The sequence below is a fragment of the Protopterus annectens genome, chromosome 1.part1 (assembly GCF_019279795.1).
Source record: "Protopterus annectens isolate FY-2018-M chromosome 1.part1, PAN1.0, whole genome shotgun sequence".
NCBI classification, from domain to species: Eukaryota; Metazoa; Chordata; order Ceratodontiformes; family Protopteridae; genus Protopterus; species Protopterus annectens.
The window spans coordinates 464,607,028-464,623,973 of record NC_056726.1 but is presented as its reverse complement, the minus strand read 5'-3'; the positions used below and the strand labels follow the sequence as shown (position 1 = coordinate 464,623,973).

General features: G+C 45.5%; 1 protein-coding gene across 6 annotated transcripts in view; it reads left to right on the top strand.

Annotated features, from left to right (window-relative positions):
• The window catches only part of GALNT2 (polypeptide N-acetylgalactosaminyltransferase 2), a 1,695,325-nt gene that overhangs the window by 380,277 nt on the left and 1,298,102 nt on the right, over nt 1-16,946 (top strand). For all 6 annotated transcript variants that reach the window (XM_044076112.1, XM_044076089.1, XM_044076094.1 and 3 more), the window contains exon 2: nt 5,387-5,468. In XM_044076112.1, the coding sequence (XP_043932047.1) occupies nt 5,387-5,468 (82 nt within the window). The remainder of the gene's footprint in view (nt 1-5,386; nt 5,469-16,946) is intronic.

The window sequence follows — 16,946 nt, the reverse complement described above, 5'->3', positions numbered from 1 at the left end:
ATGCACTAATGTTAACAATTGTCTCGCCTGTGGAAAGCAAATACCACACCAAGACTTCCATTCATACTGCGTCACTTGTTTAGGCCCAGACCACGCCGTTCCCCGTTGCCTGTTCTGTGGCCTCTTTAACACGAGAACCATTCGTTGTAGCGCTCTTATTGTAGCCAGGTATTTTCATCTTCTGTCTTCCTATTTCGAAATGGAGTCCGTTAGTCAACAATCCGTAGACATTCTGAAAGAAAGTATACAGATAGACAGACCACACAAGGCTAAGCCTTCCGACGACTCCACCCTAAGCAGGTTGGCATTTCTCTGGAATTCATTGAGGTGCCTTCTCAGACCCTGATGCCCGATTCGATACCTTTGCAGGCCTCTACTTGAGACCCTTTCGGAGTCCGGTATGCCACAGAAATCTTCTTTGTCTTTTGAGCCTTTGTCTGGCTCTGCCTTGGTTGGGTCTGGAGCTGCGATGCAGGCACAGGCTTCTGAGGAGGTTTTTCCCACTACAGAATCTAGACAAAAAACGACATCTTCTCTGGCTATCGTTTCTATCAGACAGATGGATACTCATAGGCCTAGAGGCAAGGCCACTCCTAGGAAAACTACCTCTAGCCACCATTTTACTTCTGCTCTGCCACCCTAAGCTCGAATGCTTAAAATGGTGGAGAATCTTATCACCCTTATCAGCGGTAGTAAGGCCACACCTTCTAAAAGGAAAAGAGACGTTTCTCCTGAAATACTAACAGAACAGGATTCTGAGGAGTCTGATTATTCAGATGTTGAAGAGGAATAACCTCTGACTACTTATGAGGATTCTGTTGCAGAGGAATCATTCCTTCTACCTCCACACCAGAAATCCTTTCCTTTGGGGAAATCCTTCACACCCTCAGGGAACATTTCCACTGGAAATCCCAGGACTTCCCTCAGTCTAAGAAAAGGCTAAGAGAGTTTCAAGACCTGCCCCAGCACAGACTGTTGGCCATGCCCCCAATCTTAGAGGTGGTTGATAATGTCTTCCATGAATCCAATTTAACTCCTGACACCCTCCCACCTGTTCCCAGGAAACCTGACGGGTATTAGAGTACTGGATTCTCACAAGTACCTGTACAGAAATCCTGCTGCAGACCCGGAGGTCATTAAACAGGGACCAAAAGGAGCCAAGAGTAGTTCTGCAAAGTATCCTATTTTATTCCTTCTTACAAGGACTCCAGAGCTCTGGACAGATTGGGTAAAAAAGTATACACCTCTGCAATCTTAGCTATCAGAGCACTGAACTGTCAGTTCCACATGTTAAAATATCAACAACACACTTTGGGAACTATTAAACCAAAAGATTTCAGCCTTTCCTGACCATGCCAGTTCAAAAGAGTTAGCAAATTTACTGCACTCTACTTGCTAAGTGGCTAAACACTCATTACACTGTGGATATGATGCCCTAGAAGCCTCAAGCAGGATCTGCCATTAGGAGACATGCATGGTCGAAGGAACAACCTCTCTCTGATCATGGCAAATCTAAATTACTTGATGCACCCTTTGATAAGGACTGCTTGTTTGGAGTAAAAGCAGAAGAGGTGCTTAAAAAGATGGAAGACAAAGCAAAATCTATGCAAACAATAAAAGATTTCCTTCAGGTACAACCTTCTAGGTTCAGCAGGAATTTTCCCTCAAAACACTGGTCCTTTCCTGCACCTAGCAGACAGGGGCAAGGTAAGCCGCGCAGGGACAGACCACCCAAACTCCTATCCCAGGGACAGTAGAGAACCAAACAGTGGACCACTTCCACTCCAAAGACAGGGAGTTCTAAGCCATCCCTCTATGATGAAAACTCTCAATGACTCCCTCTCCCCCCCTCTGCCCTCTTTTTACTCACAAAAAACTGAGTAAGGTTCTCCCTCTACAAAGAAAATTGGCTTTCTGTAACAAAGGACCAATGGGTCTTAAAGATGATTTTTCAGGGATACAAATTCTCCTTCAATGAGCTGCCAATTCCAAGAGGGTACCCAGACTTGCCTCCAAATCCAGTGGGCAGAGGCATTCAAACAAATCCAAACTCTCATATTCCAAGGGGTAGTAGAACCTGTTGTGCTCAGACCAAATAGGCAAAGGCTTTTATTCCAGACTATTCCTTGTTCCCAGAAAAGAGGGCATTTGGCACTACGTCCTGGATCTTTCCATTCTGAGCACCTTCCTGGTGTTCCCCAAATGCTAACAAAAAATGCCTGGTTAGTTACCCTAGATCTAAAAGATGCCTACCTCCACATCCCCATAAGGGAATCCTGCAGGAAGTTCATTTGCTTCAGAGCAGGCTCACAACACTTTCAGTTCCCTGTGCTACCCTTTGGCTTATCTACTGCTTCCAGGGTATTCACCAAATACTTAGCCCTAGCAGTAGCCTTTTGCAGACAGAAAAATATACAAATTTACCCTTATCTGGACGACTGCCTCATTCAGGCAGATTGCAAAGAAAAGCTCCTCAAGGACCTCCTCGTTGTCAAAACCTCCTTAGGGTACACCATCAACAAGAGGAAGTCAAGGCAAACACCCTTCAGGAAGATCATTTTCTTGGGAGCACTGCTGGACACAGCATCCTAAATGGCCTTCCTATCCCCAGAAAAGCAGAGCTTCCTGCCTGTCTTATTTTACCCAGCTGGCTTCCAGAAGTCCCCTCACTGCGAGGAAGTTCGTGCAAGTCTTTGGTGTACATGGCATCATGCATCCTTCTAATTCCTCTGGCCAGGCTTCACATGAGAAAACTTCAGTGGTACCTAAAGAACCTTTGGTGTCGGCACTCTCAACCTTTAGAGACCTCTCTTATTTCTGATACTCTGTTTAAGGGCCGAGTTTCTCTGGTGGGCAGGGGCCTGTGCTCAGAACAAGGGTCTTTCCTTCACCCTCCACCCAACCGGGTAGACCATTAACACTGACACCTCAGACATAGCTTGGGGCGCTCACCTAGAAGGCAGGTGCAACCAAGGTCTTTGGGATGTCCAGCACCTTTCCTTGTGCATCAGTCAGAAGGAAATGATGGCAGTACAAAAGGCTCTGATATCCTTCAAACCCCATCTCAAACCAGGGGTTCTCCTTATCAAAACAGACAACACTACAGTAATGTGGTACATCAGCAAACGGGGAGGGACCCAATCTTACCCTCTGTGCAGGCTAGCCATTAACCTGTGGCTGACTGCCTCTTCCATGAGACTACACCTGATAGCCCAGTACCTACCTGGGATCAACACCCTGGTAGACCACATAAGCAGAGGCATACTGGACCCCCATGAATGGCAGCTCCACAGAAATATCTTTTTACAAATCACTCTGGTGTGGGGGACTCTGGAGGAGGATCTCTTTGAATCGCATCTCAACTGTCAGCTGAAAAAAAATTCTTTACCACGGGGTATCACCACCTAGTGTGGAAGATGGATGCCTTGACTTTCCCCTGGAACACCCTCTTTGTGTGTGCATTCTCTCCTCTGCCTCTTATTCCCAAGGTACTGATCAGAATAAGTGAGGAGAGACCAAAGGCCATCCTTATTGCTCCAGATTGCCCCAGACAGCATTGGTACCCCTTGCTGTGCAGGCTGACCTTACAGCCTCCCAGGCAGCTTCTCCTGATCTCAGACCTCTTAACTCATGTGGGGGGGGGGTGCTGCACCCAGACTCTTAGACTCTCAAACTATCAGCATGGCTAATACTCTAAAGGTAAACAAGGGGCCCCCGTTAAGCAAACGGGTCCTAGACATTATCACAGAGTCCAAAAGGCCCAGCACCAGAAAATCTTGCACAGGAGAATGGAAAAGATTCTGCTCCTGGAGCCAGTTCTATGGGGGCAGTACCTCACAACCTTCCATCCCTCTTATCGTGGACTACCTAGCGGAACTACTTAATAGTGGCCTCTCCTTCTCTATTAAAGTCCACTCCTCAGCCATTTCAGCTCATTTTGATAAAGAACAGCCCCTGTTTTCCAATCGTTTGAGTAAACAGTTCCTCAGAGGGGCTTCTAATATCAGACTTCCCAGAAGGCCACCCACTCCAGCCTGGGACCTGACTTATGTTTTGGAAAAACTAACTTTACCACCCTTCGAACCTGCTGCTTCAGCAGAACTAAGATACCTCTCCTGGAAGACTGCTTTTCTACTAGCTATCACCTCAGCCAGAAGGGTTTCAGAACTTCAGGCACTGATGGCCATTGAGCCCTTCATAGTCTTCCATGCAGACAGGGTCTCCCCTGAGGACTAATCCCTCCTTTATGCCCAAGGTGGTATCTAATGCAACTCTCAACCAGGCTATCATCTGCCCACCTTCTTTACTAACCCTCAAAACAAGGGGAAAGAATTCTGCACTGACTAGACATGCACAGATAGCTCAGATACTACCTGGACCATACTAAACCCTTCAGGAAAACTGACCAAATACTTGTCATCTTTGCCCCAGGGGCAGAGGGGAATCCCATTTCCATAAAACCATTTCCAAATGGATATCACACTGTATCCATTTCTGCTACAGATTGCATGGGAACCCCCCCTCCCAATTCTGTTTGAACCCATTCCACTAGGGCAGCCTCCACTTCCACAGCATTCCTCAGAGGAGTTCCCACCAGGGACATCCTGGAAGTTGCCACCTGGACTTCTGTCCATACCTTTACCAAGCATTGCCACCTACCTCATTTTTCTAAGGCTAGGGCAGAGTTTGCCTCTGCATTCTGCAGGGTATGCTGACCCATTTCTAGGTCTCTTACTAATCCTACCCCCCCCCCTTTCCTCAGCTTTGGGTATTCTCTCACAGGTGATGACTGCAACAGTGAAACATGAAAGAACATAGTACAGTTGTATACACTTACCATAAATGTAGATGTTCGAGTGTATTCACTGTTGCAGTCCTAATTTCCCACCCTCCTTTCCCCTTGTATCTTCTTTATTTAGGGAGACATAAGTTTCTAATTGTGGCTTTTAGCCACCAGGGCCACTTTACCATATTTACTTGGGCCTCTGACTGGTTAAGGCAAGAAAAACCTGATGTAATGGCGTCGGATGCCTTCCTTTATAGCAGTGATGACCTAACGCTAGGCAGCAAGGGACAGCAGCCGATGCAGACAAACATTGACTGTGGTGTTTGGGCCGGCCGAGGACTACCCCAGCAGGGATAACCTATAGGTGATGATTTCAATAGTGAATACACTCGAACATCTACATTTATGGTAAGTGTACACAACTATACTTTCTCACTACACAGGTGTTTCACCGTATGTCTCTGTTAGGGTTTTGAATTAATATGTAAAACAAAATGATAGGTGGCAGTAAGTAGGCTGCTGTTGCTCACCATTATAGATAATGTAATTCATTGTTGGTGCAATTGTTATGGTAAATGATGCATTATATATCCTTTATAGGAGGAGTGGAATGATATTCAGCAAGGAAAGAAAGAACCTCTTGACAGTGGCAAGCCTTCATCTATGGACACACTACCACCAGGTAATGTTGTATTCTTATTTATTTTTTCATTTTATTTTGTGTAACTGGGTAAATCCATCTGTCCACCCATGTTGGTTTCTTGGGCAGGCTGGCAGCATTCTGAAATGATTAGGCTTTTTCATAGTTGTTTACTTCTTACTTTTAGTACCTTGGGGTATTACAGAAATGTGCCATGTATTATATGAGTCATCACAATTGATATACAAGGGGCAATACCCCGTTTGCAGTGTTTTCCTGTTTGTGTAGCTGTAGTACTGTGTGCATCGAGTACACATGCAAATGACCCGCCATATAGGATCATATGCGATTCACAAACAATACAGTAGCCCCTGTGGGGTAGGTTATGCTACTTAACCTGTGTACATTTAGAAATGTTCTGGAATAAAACCTTAATGTTCATCGTGCATACAGCTGCAGTAATCACAGATGGGTTTTCAGCCGTCAGGCGGTCCCTCGGTCGGCCGAATTCCAAAGTCTTGGTCCGGTGTCGGTTGTTGTCGCTTACTCTTCTGACGTCAGTAAGGCCAGAGTATATAAGACACAGCCGACGCCATGTTCTTCCGTCTTTTTTGCCGCGCGGTGCCCGAAGCAGAAGAAGTTCGCAAGTGCCGGTCGGCCAGCTCCTGAATTACGAAAAAAAATTGGAACCGAAGTCTTCTTTAAAGCTAAGTACCCCGTTAGAAACTTTTCTTGCCTCAGACCGATGTCAGAAAAAGTTAATAATTGTATTTCTTGTGGGAAGCAAATACCGCATAAGGATTTCCATTCCCGTTGCATACCTTGTTTGGGCCCAGACCACGACGTCTCGGGCTGTCGCTTTTGCGCTACCTTCAATAAACGCACTATCAAGCGCCGGGCGGAGTTCGCCCAACACTACTTTGGTAAAGCTTTTGATTATAAGATGTCGTCGGACACTCCGACTACCGTTTTGTCCTAAACGCAAGGAAAAGGACCGACACGCGAGACCCGCGGTCCCCGCCGACACCATGCCAAAACAGGCTACACGTGGTCCGGTTCTCAGCGAGACGCCTTTGCAGTCCCTGACTACCGACGACACTCCTTTGGCGGTGTTCTCTGTACCGAGACCGCTGGGTCCTCGGTCCTTTCCCAGACTACAACCGAAGCCCCTGCTAATGTCGAGCCTACTAATGTGGACAGGTCCACCTCCACCCATGGTGCATTTAGGCCCTCATCTTCTTTTTCAATAAAGGCTTTTACTAAATCCAAAGCAGCCAGGCATCCCACGAGGCCTGTTGCACAGGGCCCATCTCCTGGACCCATGCCTAAGAAACAGATGCTTAAAATGGCTGAGGATTTAATTACTCTTATCAGAGGTTCTCAGCCCTCCTGACAAGAGACCCAGAGTGGAGGAAGAATCTCCCTCTTCTGATCAGGGATCCATTTTATCAGAACATTCTGATGCAGAGGAACACTCTTACTCCCCTTTTGAGGATTCGGATGCAGAACAGTCCATTCCTTCTGTATCCCCTCCTGAGGATTTGTCTTTGGGGAAACCTTGCACACTTTGAGGAACACTTCCATTGGGAAGGCCAAGACTTTTCAGATTCCAAGAAAAGACTTAGGGAATTTCTTTGGTTACCTCAGCACAGACCTCTGGCTATACCCCTGTTTTGGATGTACTGGATGATGTCTATTCGGAGGCTTGCCTTAACCCTGATTCTCTGCCTCCTGCACCAGTAAAACCTGATAGGTATTACAGAGTACCCAGCTCTCACCAATTTCTCTACAAAGGCCATAATGCTGACCCTGAAACCATTTCACAAGGCCCCAAGGGATTAAAGGCCTCCACTGCCAAGAACCCACTCCCTGCAGAAAGGGAATCCAGATCTCTAGAAAGGTGGGGTAAAAAGTTATATACCTCTGCCACCCTAGCCATGAGGGCCTTAAACTGTCAGTTTCATATGATTAAATATCAACAGTACCTGTTATCACAATTAAGGAACAAAATGTCTCAACCTGAACAACCAGATTTAAAAGAGTTACAGGATATGATGCACAGTGCGGAGCAAGTGGGTAAACACACCTTACAATGTGGTTATGATGCCCTAGAGGCTTCCAGTAGAGCGGCTGCCACAGGATCAGTCATTCGCAGGCATGCCTGGCTTAGGGAACAAAATTTACCCGATCATGTGAAAGCTAAACTTCTTGATGCTCCTTTACAAAAGGATGTATTATTTGGTACTAATGCTGAGGACATACTACGGAAAATGGAAGAAAAAGCCAAATCTATGCAAACTGTCAAGGCTTTCTTACAGGTCCAACCACCACCCTTTAGCAGAAATTGGCCTTCAAAAAACTGGTCCTTTCCAGCCACTGACGAGCCCCAAAGAGGCAGATACAGACGCACAAGGGGCAGAGGGCAATCACAAGGATCATATAGAGGCAGACAATGGCAATCTCCAGCACCAAGAGGTGGTGAAGACAGTGCACAACAATACAGGAAGCAAACCCAATGACTCCCTCATTTCCATGCCAAGCAAGTCTCAGCTGACAGCACCTTTGGGAGGGAAACTAGCATTATTTGCAAGCAATTGGCATATTGTCACAACAGACAAATGGATACTGGACATTATAAACAGAGGCTACAAATTTCAATTTCACACTCTTCCAAAAATGAGAGGCATGCCAAACCTGCCACAAAATCAAAGGGCAGAGGCACAACTGCAAATTTCAAAGCTCCTAAACATGAGAGCTATACAAGAGGTACCTACACTCCAACAAGGTCAAGGTTTTTATTCAAAACTTTTTCTGGTACCAAGAAAAGGAACCGACTGGAGACCCATTTTGGACTTATCCATCCTAAACACATTCCTACTCGTGCCAAAATTCAAGATGCTCACATTACAGCAACTTCTTCCCATGCTGGGCAAGGAGTTTTGGGTAGTAAAATTGGATCTCAAGGAGGCATACCTGCATGTCCCAATCAGACAAAGCTGCAGAAGATACCTCAGATTTCTTGCAGGTTCAATCCACTATCAATTCTCTGCATTGCCCTTTGGCTTATCTACTGCGCCCAGAGTATTCACAAAGTGCCTGGCATCAGTGATTGCCTACTGCAGACTTCAAGGGATACAAATTTACCCTTATCTGGACGACTGCCTGATCCAAGCGGGCAGCAAACGCATACTACTGGAACATCTGGCTTATGTGACACGGTTACTGCTTTCTCTGGGATATACCATCAACAAGGAGAAATCAAGACTAACACCATCTCAGAAAATAACCTTCCTGGGTGCCAACTTGGACACAAACACCCAGATGGCATATCTTACGCCAGAAAAACAAGGGCAACTATCTCAGTACTTCAAAACACTAGCAAAAGTACCAGGCTTACTGCAAGGAAAATCCTGCAGGCTCTGGGATTCATGGCATCTTGCATTCTTCTAATCCCATGTGCAAAGCTGCATATGAGGAAACTTCAATGGTACCTAAAAAATCTATGGTCTCAACACAGTCACAGTTTGGAAGCAATTATACCAATAATTCCATGTTTGCAAAAGGAATTTCTATAGTGGGCCCAAGCATGTCAAGTAAACACAGGCCTTCCATTCTGCAAGCCTCAAGCAAAACAAGTCATAACCACAGACGCCTCAGATTACGCCTGGAGAGCGCACATGAAGGACAGGTGCATTCAGGGCAGATGGTCCCAAAAGGAAAAGCACCTTCACATCAATCAAAAAGAAATGCTAGCAGTGATAAATGCAATTACAGCTTTCATGGACTTCCTGCATCCAGGACAATTACTGATAAGAACAGACAACACCACAGTAATGTGGTACATAAACAAACAAGGAGGAACACATTCATACCCCTTGTGCAGACTAGCCATGACTCTTTGGAACTTGGCTCTGGAAAGACAAATCGAACTTCAAGCACAGTACTTGCCAGGACTGGAAAACACACTGGCAGACACTCTAAGCAGAAATATGACAGATCCACACGAATGGAAGTTACATCCTCAGGTGTTTACAGAGATAATCCAAGCGTGGGGAGGCCAGACATAGATCTTTTGCCTCCCACAGGAACCATCAACTGAAAAGTTTTGTTCAAGGACCTTTCATCCAAAGGCCTGGAAAGTGGACGCCCTTTCATTCAGTTGGACAGCATGGACAGTTTATGCATTCCCACCTCTGCCCCTTCTGCCCAAGGTGCTTTTGAAAGCAAGAACAGACAAACCGAGGATGATACTGATTGCTCCAGATTGGCCAAGGCAACACTGGTATCCACTCCTGAGGAGCCTAACACATACTCCTCCCTGGTCCCTGCCTCTAATGCCTCTCCTACTGACTCAGAACAGCTACAAAACTCTTCACAGTCAGCTGAAAACACTCAACCTCGCTGCATGGAAAATTCCTTGACACCACAACAGTCCCTACTCTCCAAGGAGGTGCAGGATGTCATTTTGGAGGCCAGAAGACCATCTACTAGAAAAGCTTACTCTGCAAAATGGAAGCGGTTTTTCTGTTGGAATGAGAAAAGAGGCCAGGACCCTAGAAAATTGAACTTGCCTCAGGTTTTACAGTACCTAGCTGAACTGCTGAACAGTGGACTTTCATTTTCTTCCATAAAATACATGCCTCAGCCATTTCTGCAGAATTCAACACGGATCCTCCTTTATTCTCTCACCCACTCTTACGACAGTTCCTCAGAGGGGCTAAGAATATAAGACCTCCAAGGAAGCAACCAATACCAGCCTGGGACCTTAATTACATACTAGAAAAATTAACATTGCCTCCCTTTGAACCTGCTGCCTCAACAGATCTGCAACATTTGTCCTGGAAAACAGCTTTCCTTCTGGCCATCACTTCAGCTCGTAGGGTTTCTGAACTACAGGCCCTCATGGCGGTGCAGCCCTTCCTCATCTTCCATCAGGACAGGGTTTCCCTTCGTACCAACCCATCTTTTATGCCAAAAGTGGTATCCAGGGTAGCCTTAAATCAAGCCATACACCTACCTACCTTTTACCCTAACCCTCAAAACAAAGGGGAGAGGCTGCTTCACACTTTAGACATCCATAGGCAGCTACATTATTATTTGGACAGAACTAAGTCCTTCAGGAAATCAGAACAACTTTTTGTGTCCTATGCCGTAGGGGCTCAAGGGAAACCAGTTACCAAACAGACCATTTCCAAGTGGATTGGCCACTGCATACGGTTTTGTTATTCCTATCATGGGAAATCTGTCCCTACTGGTATCAGATCTCACTCCACCAGGACCACAGCCACCTCTACAGCCTTCCTCAGAGGCGTTCCTACTAAGGGTATTTTGGAGGCAGCCACTTGGAGTTCTGTACATACCTTCACAAAACACTACCACCTACCCTTATATTCCAGAACAAGAGCAGGCTTTGCCACTGCAGTTTTGCAGGGCATTCTGGCTCAACCCAGTTCCTCATAGTACCTACCACCCTATGCATAGCTTTGGGACTCTACCCATCTGAGATTACTGCAGCTGTATGCACGATGAACATAGTACAGTTTTGTACCTACCATAAATGTAGATGTTCGAGTGCTAATACAGCTGCAGTACAGGTTTCCCTCCCTCCTTCCCCACTTGGTAAAGGCATGGGGCCTAACAACCTCTTCATACCACCTGACTGGGTTATCCTGCTATGTTTTATTTGCTTGCTTACACTGATTTTGCATTACATTGCATTGCCTGCATATGTAGATAAGCCTTATTTATGTATTGCCTTCCTTTTGGGGGCACCTGACATCTGGGGCAAGAAAGACTGAAGAACATGGCGTCGGCTGTGTCTTATATACTCTGGCCTTACTGACGTCAGAAGAGTAAGCGACGACAACCGACGCCGGACCAAGACTTTGGAATTCGGCCGACCGAGGGACCGCCTGATGGCTGAAAACCCATCTGTGATTACTGCAGCTGTATTAGCACTCGAACATCTACATTTATGGTAGGTACAAAACTGTACTTTCCCTTCCCAGGAATAGGGAACTGGTTCTATCACTCCATTTGAGAGAGGGAATGGGAAAACCATACCAGCAAAGAAATTCCTTTTGGTGCAGGCATCCCTGCTACCACAGCCAGACTGTGAGATTCCCCCATACAATGACAGTGCTGAGCTCCCAATGATGACAGCCCCACAGCATTAGATTCCCTTATTACCTTAGTGACCTGAACTCCACTGTTGATCCAATTGAGTGAATTTCTGTAAATCAAATTTAAGGATGCTGACAGTCACAGTGCAGCAAGAGAAGGCTGCTTACTTAATAAAGTGCTTTTTACTTTACTATGTAGATGTTCTTCGTGTTTCACTGTTGCAGTTATTACATTTGGGTAATCTGCTGGCAGGTTGCCCTCCGTCGGCCTGAATTCCAAAGTCTTGGGTACTGCGTCTGTTGCTGTCTTCTCTTCCATGATATCAAGTCGCCAGGGGTATAAAACATGCAGCCGACGCCATTTTCTTTAAGTCTTTCTTGCCGCACGGTTCCCGAATCAGAAGCATTTCGCAAGTGCCAGTCGGCCGACTACTGAAATATTCGAGTTTGAGTTTCAGACCCAAAGTCTTCACTAAAGCCAAGTACCCTGTTGGGGAAACTTTTTTCTTGCTTTTTACCGATGTCAGAAAAAGTTAATAATTTTATTACTTGTGGGAATCAAATACCTCATAAGGATTTCCATTTATACTGTATTCCTTGCCTAGGCCCTGATCACAACGTGCCTGGCTGTCGGTTTTGTGCTAGATTTAAACAATGCACTATTAAGCGTCGGTATATTTTTACATCAAAGTATTTTGGAAACCGATTTAACTACCCAGAAATGTCGGATAGCAATGTGACTACCGGAGTACATAAAAAATGCAAAGAAAAGGACAGAGAAAGGCAGTCGAGATCCAAAACCGATGAAGCTTCTCCCAAGCCAGTCACCGGTACTCAGTGAGGTGCTTTCGCAGCCCCTGATACCCGCTACCTTCGAGTCGCAGGCCTCTACCGACACCCATGTGGAGTCTGGCATGCCGCAAGATACTCAAGGTATTGGACCGACGGATGTATCTCCCTCGGATGGGTCCTGAGCCGCTGAGCAGGCACCGGCTTCTGAAGGTGTATTCAGACCTCAACATTTATATATCAAACTGATGACAGCTGCAAAACCAAAGACAAAAGCAACTTCTAAAACTAAAAAAAGACACATGAGCCACGTGCACAGGCCTCTATGCCTAAAAAACAGATGATCAAAATGGCTGAAGACCTTAATACCTTGATCAGGGGTATCCATCCCCCTCCAGATAAGAGGTCTAGGCAAGACACTGATTATGAATCTTCAGATCAGACCTTATTACCTTGATCAGGGGTACCCATCCCCCTCCAGATAAGAGGCCTAGGCAAGACACTTATTATGAATCTTCAGATCAGGTTTCTATTTCTTCTGATTCCTCTTCTGATCAGGAATTATCTATACCTCCCTTTGAGGATTCTGATGCTGAGGAGTCTATTCATCTGCATCTCCTCCAGAGGATTATTCATTTGGAGAAACCTTGCTTACTTTGAGGGAGCATTTTCACTGGGGGAGTCAAGACTTCTTAGAATCAAAAAAGAGGCTCAGGGATTTCCTTCTTCCTCAGCACAAGCCTTTAGCCATTCCCCCTGTTTTAGACATTGTGGATGATGTGTTTTCGGAGTCGAGCTTGACCCCTGACTCCTTACCTCTGGCTCCCAGTAAGCCTGATGGATATCACAGGGTCCCCGACTCACATAAATTTTTATTTAGACACCCTGCTGCTGATCCTGAAACTATTTCACAGGGTCCAAAGGGAATTAAGGCCTCAACAAAAAAAAAATCCTACCCCCTCTGACAGACATTTAAGGGCACTAGAGAGATGGGGAAAAAAGGTTTATACATCTGCAACCTTGGCAGTCAGGGCCTTAAATTGTCAATTTCATATGATTAAGTGCCAACAACATGTTATGGGATTGCTGAAACAGAAAATGATGATTTCAGAATGTGCAAAAAATAAAAAATTGCAGGAATTATTGCATGCAGCTGAACAGGTTGGAAAGCATACTTTGCGGTGTGGTTTTGATTCCTTGGAGGCCTTCTGCAGGGCCGCAGTTACTGGATCTGTGATTAGGAGGCATGCCAGGTTAAAGGAACAAATTTTGCCTGATCATGTTAAAGCTAAATTGCTAGATGCACCATTACAGCATGATTCTCTGGTATTAAGGCAGAAGAGGTTTTAAAGAAAATGGAAGACAAAGCTAAGTCTATGCAAACTATTAAAGAATTCTTACAAGTGCAGCCACAAAGATTCAGTAGACACTGGCCTACAAAAAATTGGTCCTTTCCTGTGTCAGACAGAGCTCGAAGGGGCAAATCCAGGCACCCAAATGGTTCCAGATACCAGGCGCAAGATTCATACAGGTCAAAGCAATGGGTGCATCTACCTCCAAATCAGAGGGAGATAAAGCACAAACCTACAGAAAACAGTTCCAATGACTTCCATCTGCCTACACCAAGCACTTATCTTTTGACAGCACCCTTAGGGGGGAAATTAGCACTTTTTGCTCAAAATTGGCAGTTATTAACCCAGGGCAAGTGGGTACTAAACATAGTATTACAGGGATACAGATTCCATTTCCACACTCTGCCAATGGCAAACGGTTGGCCAGATCCGCCCACAAATCAATGGGCAGAGGCACAGAAACAGGTTACGTCCCTCATGTATATGGGGGCCATTCAACCAGTACCAGAACAGGAAAAAGGACAAGGTTTTTACTCTACTGTTCTTGGTACCCAGAAAGGACAAGGCCTGGCGGCCAATACTGGATTTATCAATTTTGAACACATACCTGGACATTCCAAAATTCAAAATGCTGACTTTGCAGCAGCTTCTGCCCATGCTGGGCAAGAATGCTTGGCTGATGACATTAGACCTAAAAGAGGCATACCTGCATGTCCCAATAAGACGATCGTGCAGAAGATGCCTCAGATTCAAGGCTGGCTTAATGTATTACCAATTCTCTGCACTGCCCTTTGGCTTATCTACTGCGCCCAGGATATTTACAAAGTGCCTGGCACCAGTAATTGCATTTTGCAGACGAAGTATACAAATATATCCTTACTTGGACGACTGTCTCATTCAAGCAGAGAACAAGGACACTCTTGTTCGACACCTGACATTTGTGAAAAGGCCTCTAACATGCCTAGGGTACACAGTAAACAAAAAGAAATCACAGCTGGTACCCTCTCAAAAGATAACATTCCTGGGTGCAAGCTTGAATACAACTGCCCAGATGGCTTACCTTACACCAGACAAAGGCAACTGACTACTTACTTCAAACTGATGGCAACAAAAACCCAGTCTTCTGCAAGATAGATTCTGCAGGCTCTATGGTGGGCAAAGGCCTGTCACCAAAACATGGGACGGCCCTTCACTCTACCCTCTGCCAGCCAAACCTTAACAACAGACACATCAGATTATTCCTGGGGGGGCCCACATGGCAGGAAGATGCATTCAGGGCATATGGGCACCAAAACAAATGCATCTACATATCAACCAGAAAGAGATGCTAGCTGTTCAAAATGCCCTAACAGCCTTCAAGGACTCACTTCATCCAGGTCAACTACTAATAAAGATGGACAGCACCACAGTCATGTGGTATATAAACAAGCAGGGGGGCACGCACTCATACCCCTTGTGTAGATTAGCCATGGCACTGTGGGACACAGCTTTGACCTACCAAATACATCTTCAAGCTCAATTCCTGCCAGGAAAACAAAACACTCTGGCAAACGATTTAAGCAGAAACCTTATGGATACTCACAGGTGGAAACTAAATCCACAAGTCTTCAGCATGATAACAGGGAAATGGGGGAGCCCAGACATAGATCTATTTGTCTCTCCTCAAAATTATCAATTGAAAAGATTCTGCACAAGGGCTTATCACAGACACGCATGGAAATGGACTCCCTATCCTTCAGTTGGAAAAACCTATCAGTTTACGCCTTTCCTCCACTGCCTCTTCTACCAAAGGTCCTCCTAAACGTCAGACAAGAGAAGCCAAAGATGACATTAATTGCCCCGGACTGGCCCCGCCAATACTGGTACCCAATCCTAAGGAACTTGTCTCAATACCCAGCTTGGACCTTGCCTCAAAGACCACAGCTACTGTTCCAGCAAAACAATCAGATTCTGCACAATCAACTACAGACTCTAAACCTGGCAGCATGGCTAATCATGTAATCATACAAACAACACCTCTCAGTAAAGCTGTGATGGATGTAATTTTGGAAGCCAGAAGGCCTAGTACTAGAAAATCTTATGCTGACAAGTGGAAGAGATTCTGTGCTTGGAATCAAGCACAAGGAACTGATACAGCAGAAACAAATATTCCTCAGATATTACAATACTTAACTGAGATGCTTGACACAAAGGCCTATCTTTCTCATCAATCAAAATCCATGCCTCTGCCATTTTGGCTCATTACAACACAGAGCCACCAATCTTTTCTCATCCTTTACTAAAGCAGTATCTTAGAGGAGCCAATAATTTAAGGCCCCCTAGAAGATCACCATTACCGACATGGGACCTCAGTTATGTGTTGGAAAAGCTCACCCTGCCTCCATTTGAACCAGCTGCTTCCGCTGATATAAAGTTATTATCATAGAAGACAGCTCTGCTACTAGAAATTACTTCAGCAAGAAGAGTTTCAGAGCTACAGGGCCCTCATGGCTGTAGAGCCCTTTATCATATTTTATCCGAACAGGGTGTCTCTGAGGACAAATCCTACTTTTATGCCTAAGGTGGTTTCCAGTGTGGCTCTTAACCAAACAGTTCATCTTCCAACTTTTTATCCAAATCCGCAGAACAAAGGGGAGAGAATTCTTCATTCCTTGGACGTACACAGACAGCTAAGGTTCTACTTGAGCAGGGCTAAAGCTCCAAGAAAAACTGAGCAATTACTAGTGTCATATGCTGCAGGATCAGAAGGAAAGGCTATTTCAAAGCAGACAATTTCAAAGTGGATAAGCCACTGCATCCGTTTCTGCTACTTACACCATGGTAAACCTGTGCCCAAGGGCACTGGGTCTCATTCCACCAGAGCTGCAGCTAATTCAGCAGCCTTTCTCAGAGGAGTGCCAATCAAAGACATTCTAGAGGCTGCTACTTGGAGTTCTGTTCACACCTTTACAAAGCATTACCATTTGCCTCTCTACTCCAAGTCTAGGGCAGACTTTGCCACTGCAGTGCTGCAGGGCCTTATAGCCGCACCTAATGCTGTTTATCTCCAGCCTCCCAACCATAGCTTTGGGACTCTACCCAAATGTAATGACTGCAACAGTGATGCACTAAGAATATAGTACAGTTGTGTACACTTACCATAAATGTAGATGTTAGTGTATTCACTGTTGCAGTCCAGGTTACCCTCCCGCTATCCCCCTGTCATTCTGAAGTTTATCTTTCCTTCACTATCTCCTACAACGTATGTGGTGTATTTG